General features: G+C 72.9%; 3 protein-coding genes across 7 annotated transcripts; all 3 read right to left on the reverse strand.

Annotated features, from left to right (window-relative positions):
* Positions 1 to 931: 931 nt before the first annotated feature.
* Positions 932 to 6,346, reverse strand: OTUD5 (OTU deubiquitinase 5). Of its 2 annotated transcripts, none has more exons than XM_075134940.1 (9): positions 5,547 to 6,346; positions 5,230 to 5,323; positions 5,043 to 5,107; positions 4,424 to 4,580; positions 3,830 to 3,978; positions 2,858 to 3,043; positions 2,540 to 2,741; positions 2,029 to 2,142; positions 932 to 1,563 (listed from the first exon to the last, which is right to left on the reverse strand). In XM_075134940.1, the coding sequence occupies exons 1-9, from the start codon at positions 6,120 to 6,122 to the stop codon at positions 1,445 to 1,447; spliced, it is 1,662 nt and encodes a 553-aa protein (XP_074991041.1). In that variant the 5' UTR covers positions 6,123 to 6,346; the 3' UTR covers positions 932 to 1,444. The 2 variants fall into 2 exon arrangements, with proteins under 2 accessions (XP_074991041.1, XP_074991040.1); XM_075134939.1 differs by having other exon boundaries at positions 5,230 to 5,320; positions 5,547 to 5,707.
* An 812-nt stretch (positions 6,347 to 7,158) lies between these two features.
* EBP (EBP cholestenol delta-isomerase) lies at positions 7,159 to 8,600 on the reverse strand. 3 transcript variants are annotated; one of them, XM_075134946.1, is made up of 4 exons: positions 8,200 to 8,600; positions 7,900 to 7,936; positions 7,681 to 7,811; positions 7,159 to 7,579 (listed from the first exon to the last, which is right to left on the reverse strand). In XM_075134946.1, exons 1-4 carry the CDS (start codon positions 8,501 to 8,503, stop codon positions 7,440 to 7,442), a joined length of 612 nt encoding a protein of 203 aa, XP_074991047.1. In that variant the 5' UTR covers positions 8,504 to 8,600; the 3' UTR covers positions 7,159 to 7,439. The 3 variants fall into 3 exon arrangements, with proteins under 3 accessions (XP_074991047.1, XP_074991046.1, XP_074991045.1); XM_075134945.1 differs by having other exon boundaries at positions 7,159 to 7,584; positions 8,200 to 8,580; XM_075134944.1 differs by having other exon boundaries at positions 7,159 to 7,811; positions 8,200 to 8,597.
* Positions 8,601 to 9,613: 1,013 nt separating this feature from the next.
* CCDC120 (coiled-coil domain containing 120) lies at positions 9,614 to 14,563 on the reverse strand. 2 transcript variants are annotated; one of them, XM_075134943.1, is made up of 9 exons: positions 14,250 to 14,563; positions 13,715 to 13,804; positions 13,247 to 13,353; positions 12,785 to 12,892; positions 12,066 to 12,243; positions 11,766 to 11,807; positions 11,528 to 11,690; positions 11,329 to 11,412; positions 9,614 to 11,137 (listed from the first exon to the last, which is right to left on the reverse strand). In XM_075134943.1, exons 2-9 carry the CDS (start codon positions 13,761 to 13,763, stop codon positions 10,708 to 10,710), a joined length of 1,161 nt encoding a protein of 386 aa, XP_074991044.1. In that variant the 5' UTR covers positions 13,764 to 13,804; positions 14,250 to 14,563; the 3' UTR covers positions 9,614 to 10,707. The 2 variants fall into 2 exon arrangements, with proteins under 2 accessions (XP_074991044.1, XP_074991043.1); XM_075134942.1 differs by having other exon boundaries at positions 11,329 to 11,436; positions 14,250 to 14,561.
* Positions 14,564 to 14,610: the final 47 nt, after the last annotated feature.

Raw genomic sequence — 14,610 nt, forward strand, 5'->3', positions numbered from 1 at the left:
GGCCCGCGGGCAGAGACCACCCGCTTTTCCCTCACAGCCCCTCCCGGCGCCGCCGCTTTTCCCCCTCAAACCGCGTTTCCCCTCACCGGTCCTCGCGCCCGCCGCCGCCGCCGCCCCCCCGCGCAGCTCCATGCCGCGCGCGCCCGCTCTGCGCATGCGCCGCCCCCCTTACGGGCGGGGAGGGGCGAGAAACCGCCGCGGCCGCCGACGGGCCAATGGGAAGCCCCGCCCGGGCCATGCCCCCGCCCCTTGCCCCGCCCTCCCCCGTCGCTATGGAGACGGGCGCCGCGCAGGCCCTAGCGCTCGCGCGACGTGACCAGGAGCTTCCAGCACGCCTTTGTCGCGACAGAGCCAGCTCCCCCCAATACACTCCGTATCGCGACAGGGACGTTCACGGGCACACTCAGGGCGGCGCTTCCCGGAGGGGGCCTCCCCCCCTTCCCAGGCCGCAGCTCGGCCCCGGCCCGATGCGGATCCCGCCGCCTGCTCTCTCCTCGGCCGCGCGCCGGAAATGACGCTCTCCCCCGTGCTCCCCCCAACCGCTGATTGGCTCCCGCCGCGCGCGTCACCGACCTACCACGCGCAACCATGGCAACAGCCAGAGCAACCTCCTCGGGGAGGGGGGGTGAGGGTCCCCAAAACGGGGCCCGGGGCCCCAAAAACGGTGTCAGGCACCCACCGAAGGGCCCCGGGCCCCCCCAAGGCGGCCTCGGCACCCCAAAACCACCCCCAAAGCAGCTCTGCCCCGCCCCAAGCGGTTTTAAGCCCCCCCAGGGGGAAGAGAGAGACCCCCAAAATGGCCCTGGAACGAGCCAGCACGCCCCCCCCCGGAACACGGCCCCCCCCAGGGGCCTGGGGACCCCCCAAACCTGCCCTGGGGAAGGGGGGGGACACGATGAGCCCCCCCCATGAAGAGACGGGGCCGGGGGGCTGCTGGGCATCAGTTTAATAACAGGGCGCGGGGGGGGTGTCAGGGGGGTGTCGGGGGGGCAGCAGCCCCAGCCCCCACCCAGCATCCTCCCCCGCCCTGGGGTGCTGGGGTGGGGGGCAGGATGCTCCAGGAGGGTCGGGGGGCAGAGAGGGGGACCCCTCCCTCCCCAAACAGCAAAATCCCACCAGGAAAGAAAGGGGAGACCCTACAAAAAATAGGAGCCCCCCCACCCTCCCCCCCCCATTCCCCCAGTCCCCCTCTCTTCCTTCCAGCTGTAATTAGGGGGGGGGGGGCTTCTCCACCCCCCCCCAAAATAGCCGAGGTTCGTCCCGCGGCGTCCAGCGCTGTGTCCCCCTCCCCTCCCCGGTCAGGAGGTGTCCCATGAAAGCGGGGAGGGGGAGGTTCCCCAAAATAAAACGCCCCCCCCAGCCTGGGCCGCCATGCACCTAGAGGTCCCTGGGGGGGCCGGGGGGGGCGGCGGGGGGGGCCAGGGCGCAGTCCGGGGGTTCAATATCAACTCTTGTCGGCGGCGGAGTCTCTGTGGCGGGAGGTCTTCATGGTCTCCAGGTACTCCTGCTGCGAGACGGCCAGCACCGACGCCAGGATCTCGTCGTCCTCCCAGTCGTTCAGGCCTGGGGGGCCCCAAAAATTGGGGGGGACGAAGATTGGAGTTTAAGGGGGGAGTGCGTGACCCCGCAGATCCCCCTGGCATCGCTTCAGGAGGGACAGCAACGAGCCCCGACATGGTGGGGCCGGAGCTGGGCTATCCGCCGAGTGACAGTTCCGGGGCTCCCCGCCCAAATTAGAGATTCTGCGTCACATCCCCCCCCCCCGAATTGCAGCCAAAAGGGGCAGATCCCCCAACGCAGACCTCCTCCCCCAAACCCAGAGCACTGCCAAGCTGAAACCCCCAAACCTCAAAACTCCCCCCAAAAAAACATGACCCCACATCCCCAGCCCCAGGATTTCCCCCCTAAACTGAGACGTACCCCCCCCCAACACCCCAAAAATGACACCCCCAAATCTCCCTCAACCCTAGCCCCCCAGACCGAGACCGCCCCGCCACCCCCAAATTCCCCCCGGCCCCTGCCGCTCACCAAAGGCGGTGGGGGACATCTGCTGCATGATGGCACGGCACTCCAGCGCGGGGTACAGGGACACCAGCGGGGGGGTGGCCCGGCCTCCGCCTGCCCCCAGCTGGCTGCTGGTCCCTGGAGGGCAAAAGCCTGTGAGGGGGGACCCAGGCACATCGGCCCTGAGGCCCCCCAGCAGCCCCCTGTCCCACCCAGCATCCTCCTACACCCATTTGGGGCCCCACAGGAGCTAATCTGGGGCTCCCAGCACCCCGTAACTCCCAGTTTGGGGGCCTGTAACCCTCCCCAGCACTTAGTTGGGGCTTCAGCACCCCCCAGCACCCCATAAATGCTAGTTTGGGGCTCCTGACCCCCCCCAGCACCAGATCCGGATCCTCCAGACCCCCATAACAACCAGTCTGGAGCGCTCAACTCCCTTTAACACGCAGCTGCCCGCCCCCCCAGCACCCTGTAGCACCCACTTTGAGTCCCCCGGCACCCCATAAGCCCCCAGTTTGTCCCCAGGGATACCCACCTGGGGCACAGGGCGAGGGGGGCTTGCCGGGTGGGGGAGCGCCGGGCGAGGGGGGCTTGGGTCCGGGCACCTCGGGGTGCAGGCCGGGGTGCTCGGGCGAGGGGGCGGCGCTGCGGGGCCGGGGCGAACGCCCGCTCCACTCCTCCAGGCCGCTGGCCGCCGCCGCCGTGGCCGAGCTGCACGTGGCGCTGGCCTTGCGGGGCTGCGGGGACACGGGGAGGTGCGTCACCCCCCTCATCCCCGGCCACCGCCGTCCTCGGTGGGCAACCAGGGAGGGACAGCGGGGTCGGTGGGGGGGGACAAGGGACGGCACCCCACCTGCCGGGCCTGCTTCTCCTGGTCGCGCAGCCACTGGAGGTAGGACTCGCGGGCCACCTGCTCCTCGATGGCCTCGTTGGTGGCCTCCCAGTCGGTCGCCCGCTTCTTGTCCTCCAGCATCTGCTGCTCGATCCAGGACTCCTCCGAGGTCTTGATGGCGCTCTTCATCAGCGACTGCTCCGCCAGCTGGGGGTGGGGCCACGCTCGGACACGCCCAGCCGGCAGGCCACGCCCCCCCATCCGCAGGAAGGCTCCACCCCCCCATAGGGACACAGCTCCCCAGACTGGGCTGCCAGCAGTGGGTGGGGCTATGCTAGGCCACACCCCCGCACAGAGGCCACACCCCCTAGGACTCAGTCCCCCACCCTGGATTCCAGCTGGGGGTGGGGCCACACTTGGACACACCCCTGTTAAGAATCTAGACCACATGGCAGGCTCCACCCTCTCTGGCAGACCACGCCCCCACCCTGGAAAGCTCCACCCCCTCATGGACACAGCTCTGCCCTGGAATGGGGCTGCCAGCAGGGGGTGGGGCAATGCTTAGATACGCCCCCACATCGGCCACGCCCCCACGGACACAGAGGGCAAGCTTGTCAGCTAGAGGTGAGGCCACACTCAGACACACCCCCAACAAACCACACCCCCAGAGGCAGGCTCCACCCCCAGAACAGGGCTCCCAGCTGGGGGTGGGGCCACACTTGGACACACCCCCTCAGACAAAGAAGGCTGTTGGAGGCAGGGCTAACCGTGGCCACGCCCCCTCCATGACCCCACCCCCGCGGGGAGGGAGGGGGAGGGCAAGGAGGGCTCCAGGGGCCCCCCCCCAGCCCCCCTAGGCTGAAGCAGGGCACCCCGCCCCATGGCAATGGGGGTCCCACACCCCCACCCAGCCCCCCTAGGCTGAAGGGGGCACCCCACCCTACAACAAGGGGGGTCCCAGGCCCCCCAGCCCCCTCCCCCAGCCCCACTGACCCCCGGTTTGAAGGAGGGCAGCCCCAGCCCCACACCGATGGTGGCCTTGTTGGGGTTGACGACGGAGTTGTAGTGAATGTTGCGGTGGTAGCTGACCCGGATGGGCTCGTCCTCGTTGTGCTGGATCCCGTGGAAGGTGTTGATGGGCTCTGCAGGCACCCCGTCAGCACCCCTGCCCCGCTACGGGCACAGGGGGACCCCCCCAACAGCATCCGGGGACCCCCTGCCACACCACAGGCACGTGGGGACCCCCCAATAGCACCTGGGGACCCCCCAGCCACCCAGGGACTCTCCAGCAGCACCCTGGGGACCCCACAGCCACTCAGGAGCCCCCACATCAGCACCCCGGGGGGCCCACAGGGACCCCAGAACCCCCTATGGCATCTTGGTGACCCCAGCGACTCTCCCCCGGCACCTGGGGGACACCACAGGAAGCCCCCTCAGCACCTTCACCCCACGTCATCGCTCTGGGGGTCCATCAGGGACCCCTAAAAGCTCCTTGAGGCACCGTCAGGACCTCCACAGCACCACGGAGCCCCCCCCAGCCCCCTGGGCACCCCCCAGCGCCTTCGGGACCCTGTGGGGTGGACGCACCAGTGCCGTACTGGTAAACCTCGACGGGGCGGTTGTACATCTCGGCCATGGCCTGCATCTCGATGTGGTTCCCGTGACACGTGCTCTTGCGCTTGCGGTTGATGTAGGTGGTGAAATCCTCCGTCACGTAGTTGGAGAAGTAGTCGGCGTTCTTCATCTAGGGACAAAGGGACATCGGGGGTGAGGGACACTGGGGAGCCCGGGGACACCGCAGGGCTGCCCCAGGGATGCTGGGGACATTGTCGGGGGGGGGGGCCCAGGGGCACTGGGGGAGCCCTGGGGACATTGGGGAGGAGGGAGGGACACAAGCCCAGTCCCCCCCAGCGCCTCGGGTGCCCTCCCAGTCTGTCGCGGTGCCTCTGAGTACATCCCAGTCTCCTTCCAATCCTCCTCCAGTGGCTCCCAGCACGTCCTCGCACCCCCCAGAACTCCCAAATGCCCCCCAGTCCCCTCCCGTCGACCCCCCATATGCCCCAGTGCCCCCCAGTCCCCTCCCGCTGTCCCCCTGTATGCCTCAGTGCCCCCCAGTCCCTTCCCGTCACCCCCCCGTGTGCCCCAGTGCTGCCCAGTCCCCTCCCAGTGCTCCCCAGTACCCTCCCAGTGCGCCCCAGCGCCTCACCAGATAGTCCATGCAGTGCTTGCGTACCACCTCGTGCATGTCCTGGTCTCCGTACACCTGGTCAGCTGCCGGCGCCCGGACGGAGAGAAGGACAGAAAGGGACAGCGAGGGGGGTGTCAGCCCCACTGGGCGCCCTGTGCTGGGGCGCAGTGGCAGGGGGGAACATGGGGAGGGACAGGGGGCTCACCCACGGCCCGGAAGAGGCAGGCGCCGTCCTCCTTCATGCGCTTGATGATGAAGCCTTTCTTCTCCCGCAGCGCCTTCTCGAACCGGTGCTCCTGCTGGAGACAGAGCCGGGCTCGGCGCCGGCACCGGGGGCGGGGGGGCGAGGGTCCCCCGGAGACGAGCAGGGGGTCCCCGTGTGACACGGGGGGGACAAACATCTCATGTGACGTGCGCAACGTGGGGGGTGGGTGAAATCACGGGGATCCCCGGGGGGGGCCCTGAACGCCCGCCCCCCAGGCCCTGCCGGTCCCCCCGGTGCGCCCCCCCCGGCCCCCGCACCTGCTCGGCCGTGGCCGGGTCCATCTCCACCCGCCCGGCCTCGTACTCGTCCTCGCTGTTGTAGCCGCCTCCCGCCTCGTCGGGGCCGGGGCTGCCGCCGGGGCCCAGCCCCAGCCCCAGCCCCATCCCGCCGGGGCCGCCGCAGCCGGGGCCGCCGCCGCCGGGGCCACCGCTGGGCCCGGCTCCGCCGCGCCGCCGCCGCTTGCTGTGTCCGGGGCCGCCTCCGCCTCCGCCGCCTCCGGGCCCGCGGGGCTCGGGCAGCCCCAGCGCCGCCGCCTCCAGCCCCAGCAGCGACCCGGGCCCGTCCCCCGCGCCGGGACCGCCGCCGACGGGGCCGCCGGGGCCGGCGGGAGGGGGCGAGCCAGCGGCCGGCAGGCCGGCCCAGCCCCGCAGCGGCGGCGGCGGCGAAGCCCTGGGCCGCGGACCCCCGACGCCGCCGGGGCCGCCGGGCTCGCCCACGCCGCCGGGGCCGCGCTCGGGGCCGGCGTCCGCGCCGCGCTCGGGGCCGGCGTCCGGGCCCGAGTCGGCATCACCGTCGGGTGCCGGTACCGGCTTCTTCTTCGGGAGGATCGTCATGGCGGGGCGCGCATGGGGCGGCGCCGGGGGGGGGGAGACCGGGGGGGACCGGGAGGCCCCGCCGGGCCGCGGCGGCCCCTGGAGGCGCCGGGTGCCGGGGGCGCTGCTGCTACCCGCGGGCCCCGCGGAGCCGGGGGGGCCTCGCCGGGGCCCCCCCGCGGGCGCGGCGGCGAGGCCGGAGCTGTCGGGCCGCGGAGCGCGGGCGGGGGCGCTGCCGCTGCCGGGCCCGTGTCAACATCAACAGCGGCGCCCTCTGACCCCGCCGCCGCGCTTCCGCCTCGCCCGCCGCCCGCGTCCCCATTGGCCGGCGGCGCCCTCACCGCGCATCCATTGGCTGGCAGACAGATCGGAAGTCCCGCCCATCCGGAGACCGGCGGGGAGGGAGGGGCGGGAGGGGGCGGGACCGGCGTCGCCCCGGCGACGGCGCGGCTGCCCGCTGATTGGGCGGGGGACGGGGGGAGGAGGGCGCCGAGGGGGCTGGGCGAGGCGTGAAGGGGCGCGCGCTGATTGGAGAGACGCGGGGAGGCGGCGCCTCCCAGGGAGCGGGCTCTGATTGGTCGGCGCGCCGTGGGGCAGCTCTCAGGGAGTGCAGGGGCGCTAATTGGCTGGTTGGGGAGGCGGGAGTTAACGAAGAAAAGGGCGCTTATTGGGCAACGCAGCAGGGCCGCCGAGGGACCGGACGCTGATTGGGCGATGGGGCTCAAGGCGGGACTTAAGAAGCGAGCAAGCTCTGATTGGCTGCCGCACGCCCGATGGCCCATCCACCGTCAACGCGCTGGGGATGGGCGGGAGCAGTGAGAAGACTCCCAGCCCCCATTGGCCCGAGCCTAACCCCGCCCACCCCACCCTCCCATTGGCCGCGGCAGGCGACCTAATTTCCCATTGGCTGAAAAGCGGCTGACAGGCAGAGCCGGGGCGCTTAGCCACGCCCTCTCCCGAGACACCATCCCGGCAGTTGTCAATCTCCAGCAGGCCACGCCCCCTTGGGGGTGTTCCCCCCCCCCCCGCTCCCCCCGCCCCAGCACAGACCCAGGGCTCCGTGTTCAGCTCCTTTATTAAAACCCACCGCGCGCCCCCGCTAACGAGGGCAGCCCCCTCCCCCCCGCCGTCCCTGAGCTCTCGGGGGGTGGGGGACGACCCCGGCACCGGGATCATCCCCCCGGGGACCCCTCCAAATTCAGCCCGAGCGGCCCCTCCCAGCTGGGCCGCAGGCATCCGGGCATCGCGTAGGGGACCCAGGCGCCCGCCTGGGCTCAGTGGGCCTTGTGGCGGGGACGGTCGAGGGCGCGCTGGGCGTCGGCCAGGTGTTGGCAGGCGTCAGCCAGGAGGGCGCCGGGCACCAGCACCCACACCCCGTTCAGCCCCACAAAGTAACCCCAGAAGTAGAGGGGCCGGGGGTCGCTGTGGCTCCAGCCCGCCTGCGCTTCTGTGGCGAAGTACAGCACGTCCCCGTACAGCTGCCCTGGGCACGGGGAGGGAGACGGCTGTTGGGGAGGGCCGGGTGGCTCCGGGGACGCGGGCGGCCCCCCCCTCACCTCCCCCCTGCCCCAGGGCGTACCGAGGGAGACGAGGAGCTGCAGGACGTAGCGGGTCGGGTGGCGACGCAGGAAGGCGAGGAAGGTGAGGAAGCTGAGGGGACCCCAGGCCCAAGCTGTCACCGTCTCCATGGCAACCGTGAAGTCATCGCTCCTGGAGGGATGGGAACACACGGCGGGATCAGCCCGGACACCCTGCATCCCTCGGACACCCCTCTCCCCACCCACCTCCCCCAACTCACGTCATGTAGCGGCTGTCGGCTTTGGCGTACTCCTTCCCTGCGGGCAGCGCGGGGTTGGCAGGGGGTCCCAGGCGGGCAGGTGCCCCCCCCCCCCCCGCCCAGGCACCCGAGGGAGCTCCCAGCCCTCCGGCACCCAGCTGTCCCCCTCCCCAGGCATCCAGCGACCCCCCTTTTCCCTTTAGAGCCCGCTGACGCCCCAGGGGACCCCTCCCCAAAGGCACCCAAGTGACCGGGACCCTCCCCAGCGAACCCAGACCCCCCCCCCCCGCAGGGACCCAGGCACCCCCGCCCGGTGCTCACAGACGTCGGCCAGCAGCCCGCTGGCGGCGGGCAGCTCCCGGTGCCGCAGGCTGAAGTAGCCCTCCAGGATCCCGTGGACCCCCGCGCACATCAGGAACCAACCCAGCGCCAGGCGGCGGGCGGGGCTGCGGGATGCCCCGCCCCTCGCCCCGCCCCCGGTCCCACCCAGCACCCAGCCCAATGCCAAAAGCCCCGCCCCGGCAGCCGCCACTGCGCCTGCGCACTGCCAGCCGGGACGCGCGCTGGCCACGTAACCCGGCAACGGCAGGGAGCGCGGCCAATAGGGGTGCGCCGTCGTCGCCATGGCAACGCCGCTACGATCGCCGCTGCGCTGTGAAGGGGGAAGGCGGAAGTGGGGTGAGGGAGGGGGGACCCGGTCTCCCCCGGGCTCCCGCCACCGCCCGGGCACCCCCCCGCCACCCGGACCCCCCCACCCCGCACCGGCCGGGCCCGCGGGTTCCCTCGGTTCCCCCCCCGCCCGCCACCGGCCGGGCTCCCCCGGGCGCTGCCGCCCTCACCTCAGCCGCGCCGCGCCGTTCTCCCGCGCGCCGCCAGCCCGCCGCCGCTCCCGCCGCCGCGCCCCCGCCCCCGCGGCCAATGGCAGCGCGCTGCCGCCCGGCCGGCGAATGGCGGAGCGTCCCCGCCCACCGCCTCCGCCCGCCGATTGGCCGCTCCCGCCGCTGGGGAGATGTGGGGCCAGGGGGCGGGGCCTCGCCGTGTGGGCGGAGCCTTACCCCGGCGCGGGGCTTCCCTTGGGGGTGTGGCTTCGCCGGGGGCAGGCCGCTGCCTTGGAGGCGTGGCCTCGCTTGAGGGCGTGGCTTCGCCCTGGGGGGCGTGGCTTACGCCCACAGCGGGGGGCTCCCCGCCTCCTGCACAGGGGCCTCGGGGACCCCCCCGGATCTATAGGGGCCGTACAGACACCCCTCCTCCCCCCCACGGGGAGGCATAGGTGCCCTATAGACCCCCCCGGGATGTATAGGGGCCCTATAGAACCCCCCCAAAATATATAGGGGCCACAGGGCCTCCCCTGGGCTGCATAGACCTGCCCTGCATATATTTGGGGACTATATATAGGGGCCATATAGACCCCTCCCAGAAGCATATAGACACCCCAGGGCTGTATAGACGCCCCCTAGGGACATACACGTGCCATATACACCCCACAGAACTACAAAAGTACCATATAGACTTCTCCCAAATATCTATGGGTGCTACACAGAGCCCCCCCCCAGGATGCATAGGTCCCCCCAGGATCGTGTAGGGGCTTCCCCCCCCCCAAGCCATACAGACAGCCCCCAGGGATGTATGGAATCCATACGGACCCCCTGGCCGGGGCCATACAGGAGCTATACAGGCGGCGAGGAGGGGAACCCTGAACCACAGGGTTTCCCCCCAAAAAGGAGCCAGGCGAGGCAACGGCAGCAGGTCCCTGTATTGAATCCCCCCACCGCCGGACCCCCGCTCCCGAGGGGGGGCATGCGACAGGGGCCCCCCAAAAGCGGCTGCTCGCCAGGAGCAGCCGGGGGGGGGGCCTGGGTTTGGGGCTCCCCCTAAATTTGGGGGCACCCTACCCAAATCTGGGGACCCCTCGCCACACCGGGGGGGGGAAGGGGGGGGCATGGAGCAATTCGGGGGGGGTGAGCCCTCGGGTTTGGGGGTCACACCAGGGTGCCGGGGGGCTGCGGGTCCGTGGTGGGAGGGGGGGCGGCCGCGGGGGGGTCCCCCGAGGCCCTGGGGGAGGTGAGAAGTGTCAAAAAAGAGAAACAAAGAGAAAATAAAGGAAATAAAGAGGAAAAAACACCACAAAAAACCAGGAAAACAACAGAAAAAGAGAGAAGAGAAACAGGAATTAGCCCCCCCAAACATGGCCCCCGCCCCCCCGACGCCCAGGTCCCCCGCTGGCCCTCCCCCCAGGGCCCCGGGGATGGGGTCCCCCCCCTCCCTCCCCTGCCCGGGACCCCCCGAATTACGAAAAGAAAAGAGGAAGAAAAAGAGGGGGAGCAGGAGAGATCCCCCCCCAAAAGGGCCGGAGATGCTGGGGGGGGGAGCCCCAGAATGGGGGTTTGGAGGGAAATTGGGGAGGGGGCACCCCCGGGGAGACCCCAAATGTGGGGCTGCTGGGGGGGGCTGCTGGGGGACCCCGAACTGAGGCACTTGGGGGGTTCCCCGTGGGGTGGGGCTGAAGGGGAAGGTTTAGGGGGGGCCCAAAGGGAGCATATTTGGGTGGGCCCCCCTCTGTGGAGTGTGAGGTGTCCCCAGGCGGGAGTCCCCAGTTTGGTGGTCCCTGAAGGATGGGGGGGGGCCCCAAACCAGAGTTGCCCCCCCCCCCCAGGTTGGGGCCCTCCTTGTCCTCAAGCTGACGACGTCTGGGGGTCCCCAAAGGACAGGGGGTCCCCAAAACACAGGGGGGTGCCCAAAGGACGGGGGGGTCCCCAAACCAGAGATTTCCCTGGGGAAGGGGGGCTCACGTCACACCCCCAAACCGGGGCTCGCCCCCCAACGCCCCCCCTAAAAGAGGGGCGCGCGGTACCCCCGGGGCACCCCGTACCTGGGCGCCAGGGCCCCAGCGTAGCTGAGCGAGTGGGGCAGGCCGGGGGGGTCACGCCGACGGGGGGCCCAGGCGGGGCCGGGGGGTGGCAGGCGGGGGCCGGGGGGGGCCGCGGGGGGGGCCCCCGTGTGCCGCAGGTACCAGTCCCGCAGCCCCTCCAGCGCCAACCACTTCTGGCTGCGACGCTGCTCGGCAGAGGGGGGGCCCCCCCGGCCCCGGGAGGTCTCGGGGGCGTTTTCGGGGGGCCCCCCCCAATCGATCAAGGCCTCCGAGCTGTTGCTGCGGCGGGTGCGGGGGGCTGGTGGGGTGGGGCCGGGCGCCGGGGGCCCCCCCAGCTGCGAGTCCTGGCTGCCCGACCAGGGCCGGGGGGGCAGCCCCGGCGCCTCGGGGCTGCGGAAAGGGGGGGGACAGGGGGTGAGACGGAGGCGCTGGGGTCCCCCAAAGCCCCCTGCACCCCCCCCACTGCCCTCCGCACCCCTACCCCGCTCCCCACACCCCGCGATCGCCCCATGCACCCCCCAAATCGCCCCAGGACCCCCCCAGCCCCCCCTTCTCACCCCCCCACCCCCCAAAATGCTCACCGGCAGAGGGGGTGCCCGCGGGCGCAGGGGCTGCGAGCCAGGACGGGGGTGGCTGGGACGCTGCGGCCCTCGAAGCTGGAAGCACTGCGGGGCAGGGTCCGTGCCGGGCTGGGGGCCGCGGCGCCCCGTCAGGGGGGGTGGGAGCCCCCCCAAGGGTATTTGGGGGTGGGGGCCTGGGGAAGGCGGGGGGGACACTCACCTGGCAGGGCTGGCGAGGGAGCTGCGACGGCTGGGTCCCCCCGCGGGGACGTCGGGGGCCCAGGGCGGCCGGCGGTCGGGGCTGCCGGATCCAGCCCGGGGGGGTGAGGGGCGGCCGGTTCCGCTCGGGGGGGGCTTCGGTGGGGGCAGCCCCGGCAGGGCCCCTGCGGGGAGACACGGGGTGGCACCCAGGGCTCCGGGGTGGCCCCCGCGGGGGGACCCGGGGGTCCGGCGCTCACCGTTCTCCAGCGCGGGCAGGTCGCAGAGGGACCCGTTCTCATCTGGGGGGAGCAAAGCCAGGGGAGAGGGGTCAGTGCCGGCGGGGACCCCCCCAAACCTGCCCCCTCCCGCTTTGGGGACCCACCGCGGGGCTTCGGCCCCCCCGTCCCAGGCCAGGCCCCCCCCAGAGGCTCCCCGCGGTGCTCTGGGAACCCCCGACCCCCCCCCCCCGGTGCTCTGGGGACCCCCCGACCCCTCCCCCGGTGCTCTGGGGACCCCCTGGCCCCCCCCGGTGCTCTGGGGACCCCCCCAGTGCTCACCGTGCGCAGCGGCGCCGAGCTGGGCGCGGAGCTGCCGGAGCCGCTGGGCCGCCTCGGCCTGCAGGCGCTGGCGGCGGCGGCGCTGCTCGGGGGGCAGCCCCGGGGCGGCCGCCAGGCGCCGGGCGGCCTCCACCACCTGTAGCTGCACCGCCACCTCCCGCCGAGCTGCCCGCGCCGCCTGCGGGAGCCGGGACCGGGCACGGCGGGGCCGGACCGGGCCGGGCCGGGCCGCCGTACAGAAGCCGTAGGGGCGCCACGCGGGGTACGGGGGCCGCCATGGGGGTACAGGGCGCCGCCATGGGGGTACGGGGGCCTCGAGGGGTCATTCAGGGGTACGGGGGCCGCCGTGGGACAGACAGGGTATGGGGGCCGCCATAGGGTTATGGAGGCCGCCATGGGACACACTGGGGGCCGCCATGGGGGCACGGGGGGCCGCCATGGGACATACCGGGGTACGGGAGCCGCCGTGGGACATAAAAGATACGGGGGTCGCCATAGGGGTATGGAGGCCGCCATGGGACACACAGGGGGCCGCCGTTAGGGGTACGGCGGCCGGGGGAGGACAAGCGGGATCCGGGGGCCGCCATGAGGGTCAGGAGGCCGTGAGGGGATGCGGGACAGGGACACCGGGGGCGGGACAACGACATTTTTGGGCTCCCCCCCTGCCCCGACCCTCATTCCACGACCCCCCGGCCCCCCCAATTCCCCCCCTTGCCTACCTCAGGGAGGGGTCCCCGGGGGGGACCCCCGGCCCGGCGACGCGGGGGGGGCTGGGGCCTCTCGCCGGGCTCCAGCGGGTACTCGGGGGGCAGCTTCCCCGTCAGCTCCTGCGCACAGTGGGGGGGGCGATGGGGGTCCGGGGGGGGGGGGGGGGCTCCAGGAGGGGAGGGGGGGCTTTGAGGGTGGAGGGGGGGGCTGTGGGTGGCGGGGGTGGGGGCTACGGCGGTTCTGGGGGGTCCCAGGGGGGCAGGGGGTGGGCGGGAGGATCTGTGGGGGTCCCAGGGGGGCTGTGGGGATCCCGGGGGAGGCTGGGGGGGGGTCCTGGGGTCGGGGGGGGGAACCCCGGGGGTCAGAGGTCAGGGGTGACTCAGGGTGTCCTGCGGGTGGGGGGTCCCGGGAGGAGGGGGGGTGGGGGTGGAACAGGGATGGGGGTCAGAGGTCAGGGGTCAGGGGTGACTCACGGCCTCCTGCAGGCAGAGGCGCCGCAGCTCCCGCAGGCGCAGCCCCAGGGCCTGGCGCAGCCCCCGCTGCCGCTCCCGCAGCTCCTGCAGCCGCCCCGCGGGTGCCCCTGCGCCGGGCAGAGGTCAGGGGGCAGAGGTCAGGGGGCAGAGATCGGGGGGCAGACATCGGGGGGGGGACACCGGGGGCAGGGGTCGGGGGGCAGAGGTGGAGGGCACCAGAGGTCGGAGACACCGGAGGTCACCGGAGGGCAGAGGTCAGGGGCCCCACAGGTCACCGGGGGCAGAGGTTGGGGAGCACCAGGGGGTCAGGGGGCACCAGGGGGTCAGGGGGCACCAAAGGTCAGGGGGCACCGTGGGGTCAGGGGGGGACAGAAATCGGGGGCACAGCGAGGTGTGTGGGGGGAGACACTGTGGGGTCAGAGGGCACGAGGGGACGCGGCAGGGGTCAGAGGTCAGGGGTCATCGTACCTGCAGGGCTGTAGGTGCCCGGGGGGATGATGTGGCCCCTCACCTCCATCTTGGGGCGGGCGCGGGGCCGGCACCCATCGACCCCGGGCGCTGCGGGGAGCCGTGAACCCGGGCAGGGGTCAGGGGTCAGGGCCCGGGGGGTGTGTGTCCCCCCCCCGCCCTCTCCTCCGGCCCGCACCCACTTCCCGGCTCTTCCTCCCGCTTCCGCCTTGCCCGGCCCCTCCCCCGGGGACCCGGCCGTCCCCTCCCCCCAACCCCAAGGCACCCAGGGCCCCCCCAAGGCACCCAGGGCCCCCCCGAAGGCACCCAGGGCCCCGCCCCCCAAGGGACCCAGGACCCCCCCCCAGGGCCTCCCCCCAAGGCACCCAGGGTCCCCCCCCCAAGGGACCCCGGCGCCCGGGCCCAGCTCAGCCCCCCATGCTGGGGGGGGGGCCAAGACTCGGACGCCTCAGTCCCCTCGGGGGGGCTCCAGCCCCCCCCCCCCCTTATTTCCCATAATACCCCGAGGCAGCCCCCCACCCCCCCACCCCCTTACCTTAACCCGGTGGGTGCTGCTCCGGGGGGGCTCCCGCCACCCACACGGCTGGGTGGGACCCAGGTGTGGGGGTGGGGGTCAGCCCCGCACCCCCCCCCGGGGGACCCAGAGGTGGTCCCTCTCCCCCCTCCCCCGGTTCCGGGGAGACCCAGACGTCCGGGCGCGGGGGGGGGGGGGGTCTTGCTCCCCCCAAAGCCACCCAGGCGTCCGGGCGGGGGAGCGCGGGCCTTCCCGGGGACCCAGGCGTCCGGGCGGGTGTCGGGGTCCCCCCTGCTTCCCCCCACCCCCCCCCCACACCCTGTGATGTCACTTCCTGCCAGCTCCCCCTCCCCCCATCGCTCAGCGCTTCCTGCCTCAGCCC

This window comes from Calonectris borealis, chromosome 34 (assembly GCF_964195595.1).
Source record: "Calonectris borealis chromosome 34, bCalBor7.hap1.2, whole genome shotgun sequence".
Classification (NCBI taxonomy): Eukaryota; Metazoa; Chordata; class Aves; order Procellariiformes; family Procellariidae; genus Calonectris; species Calonectris borealis.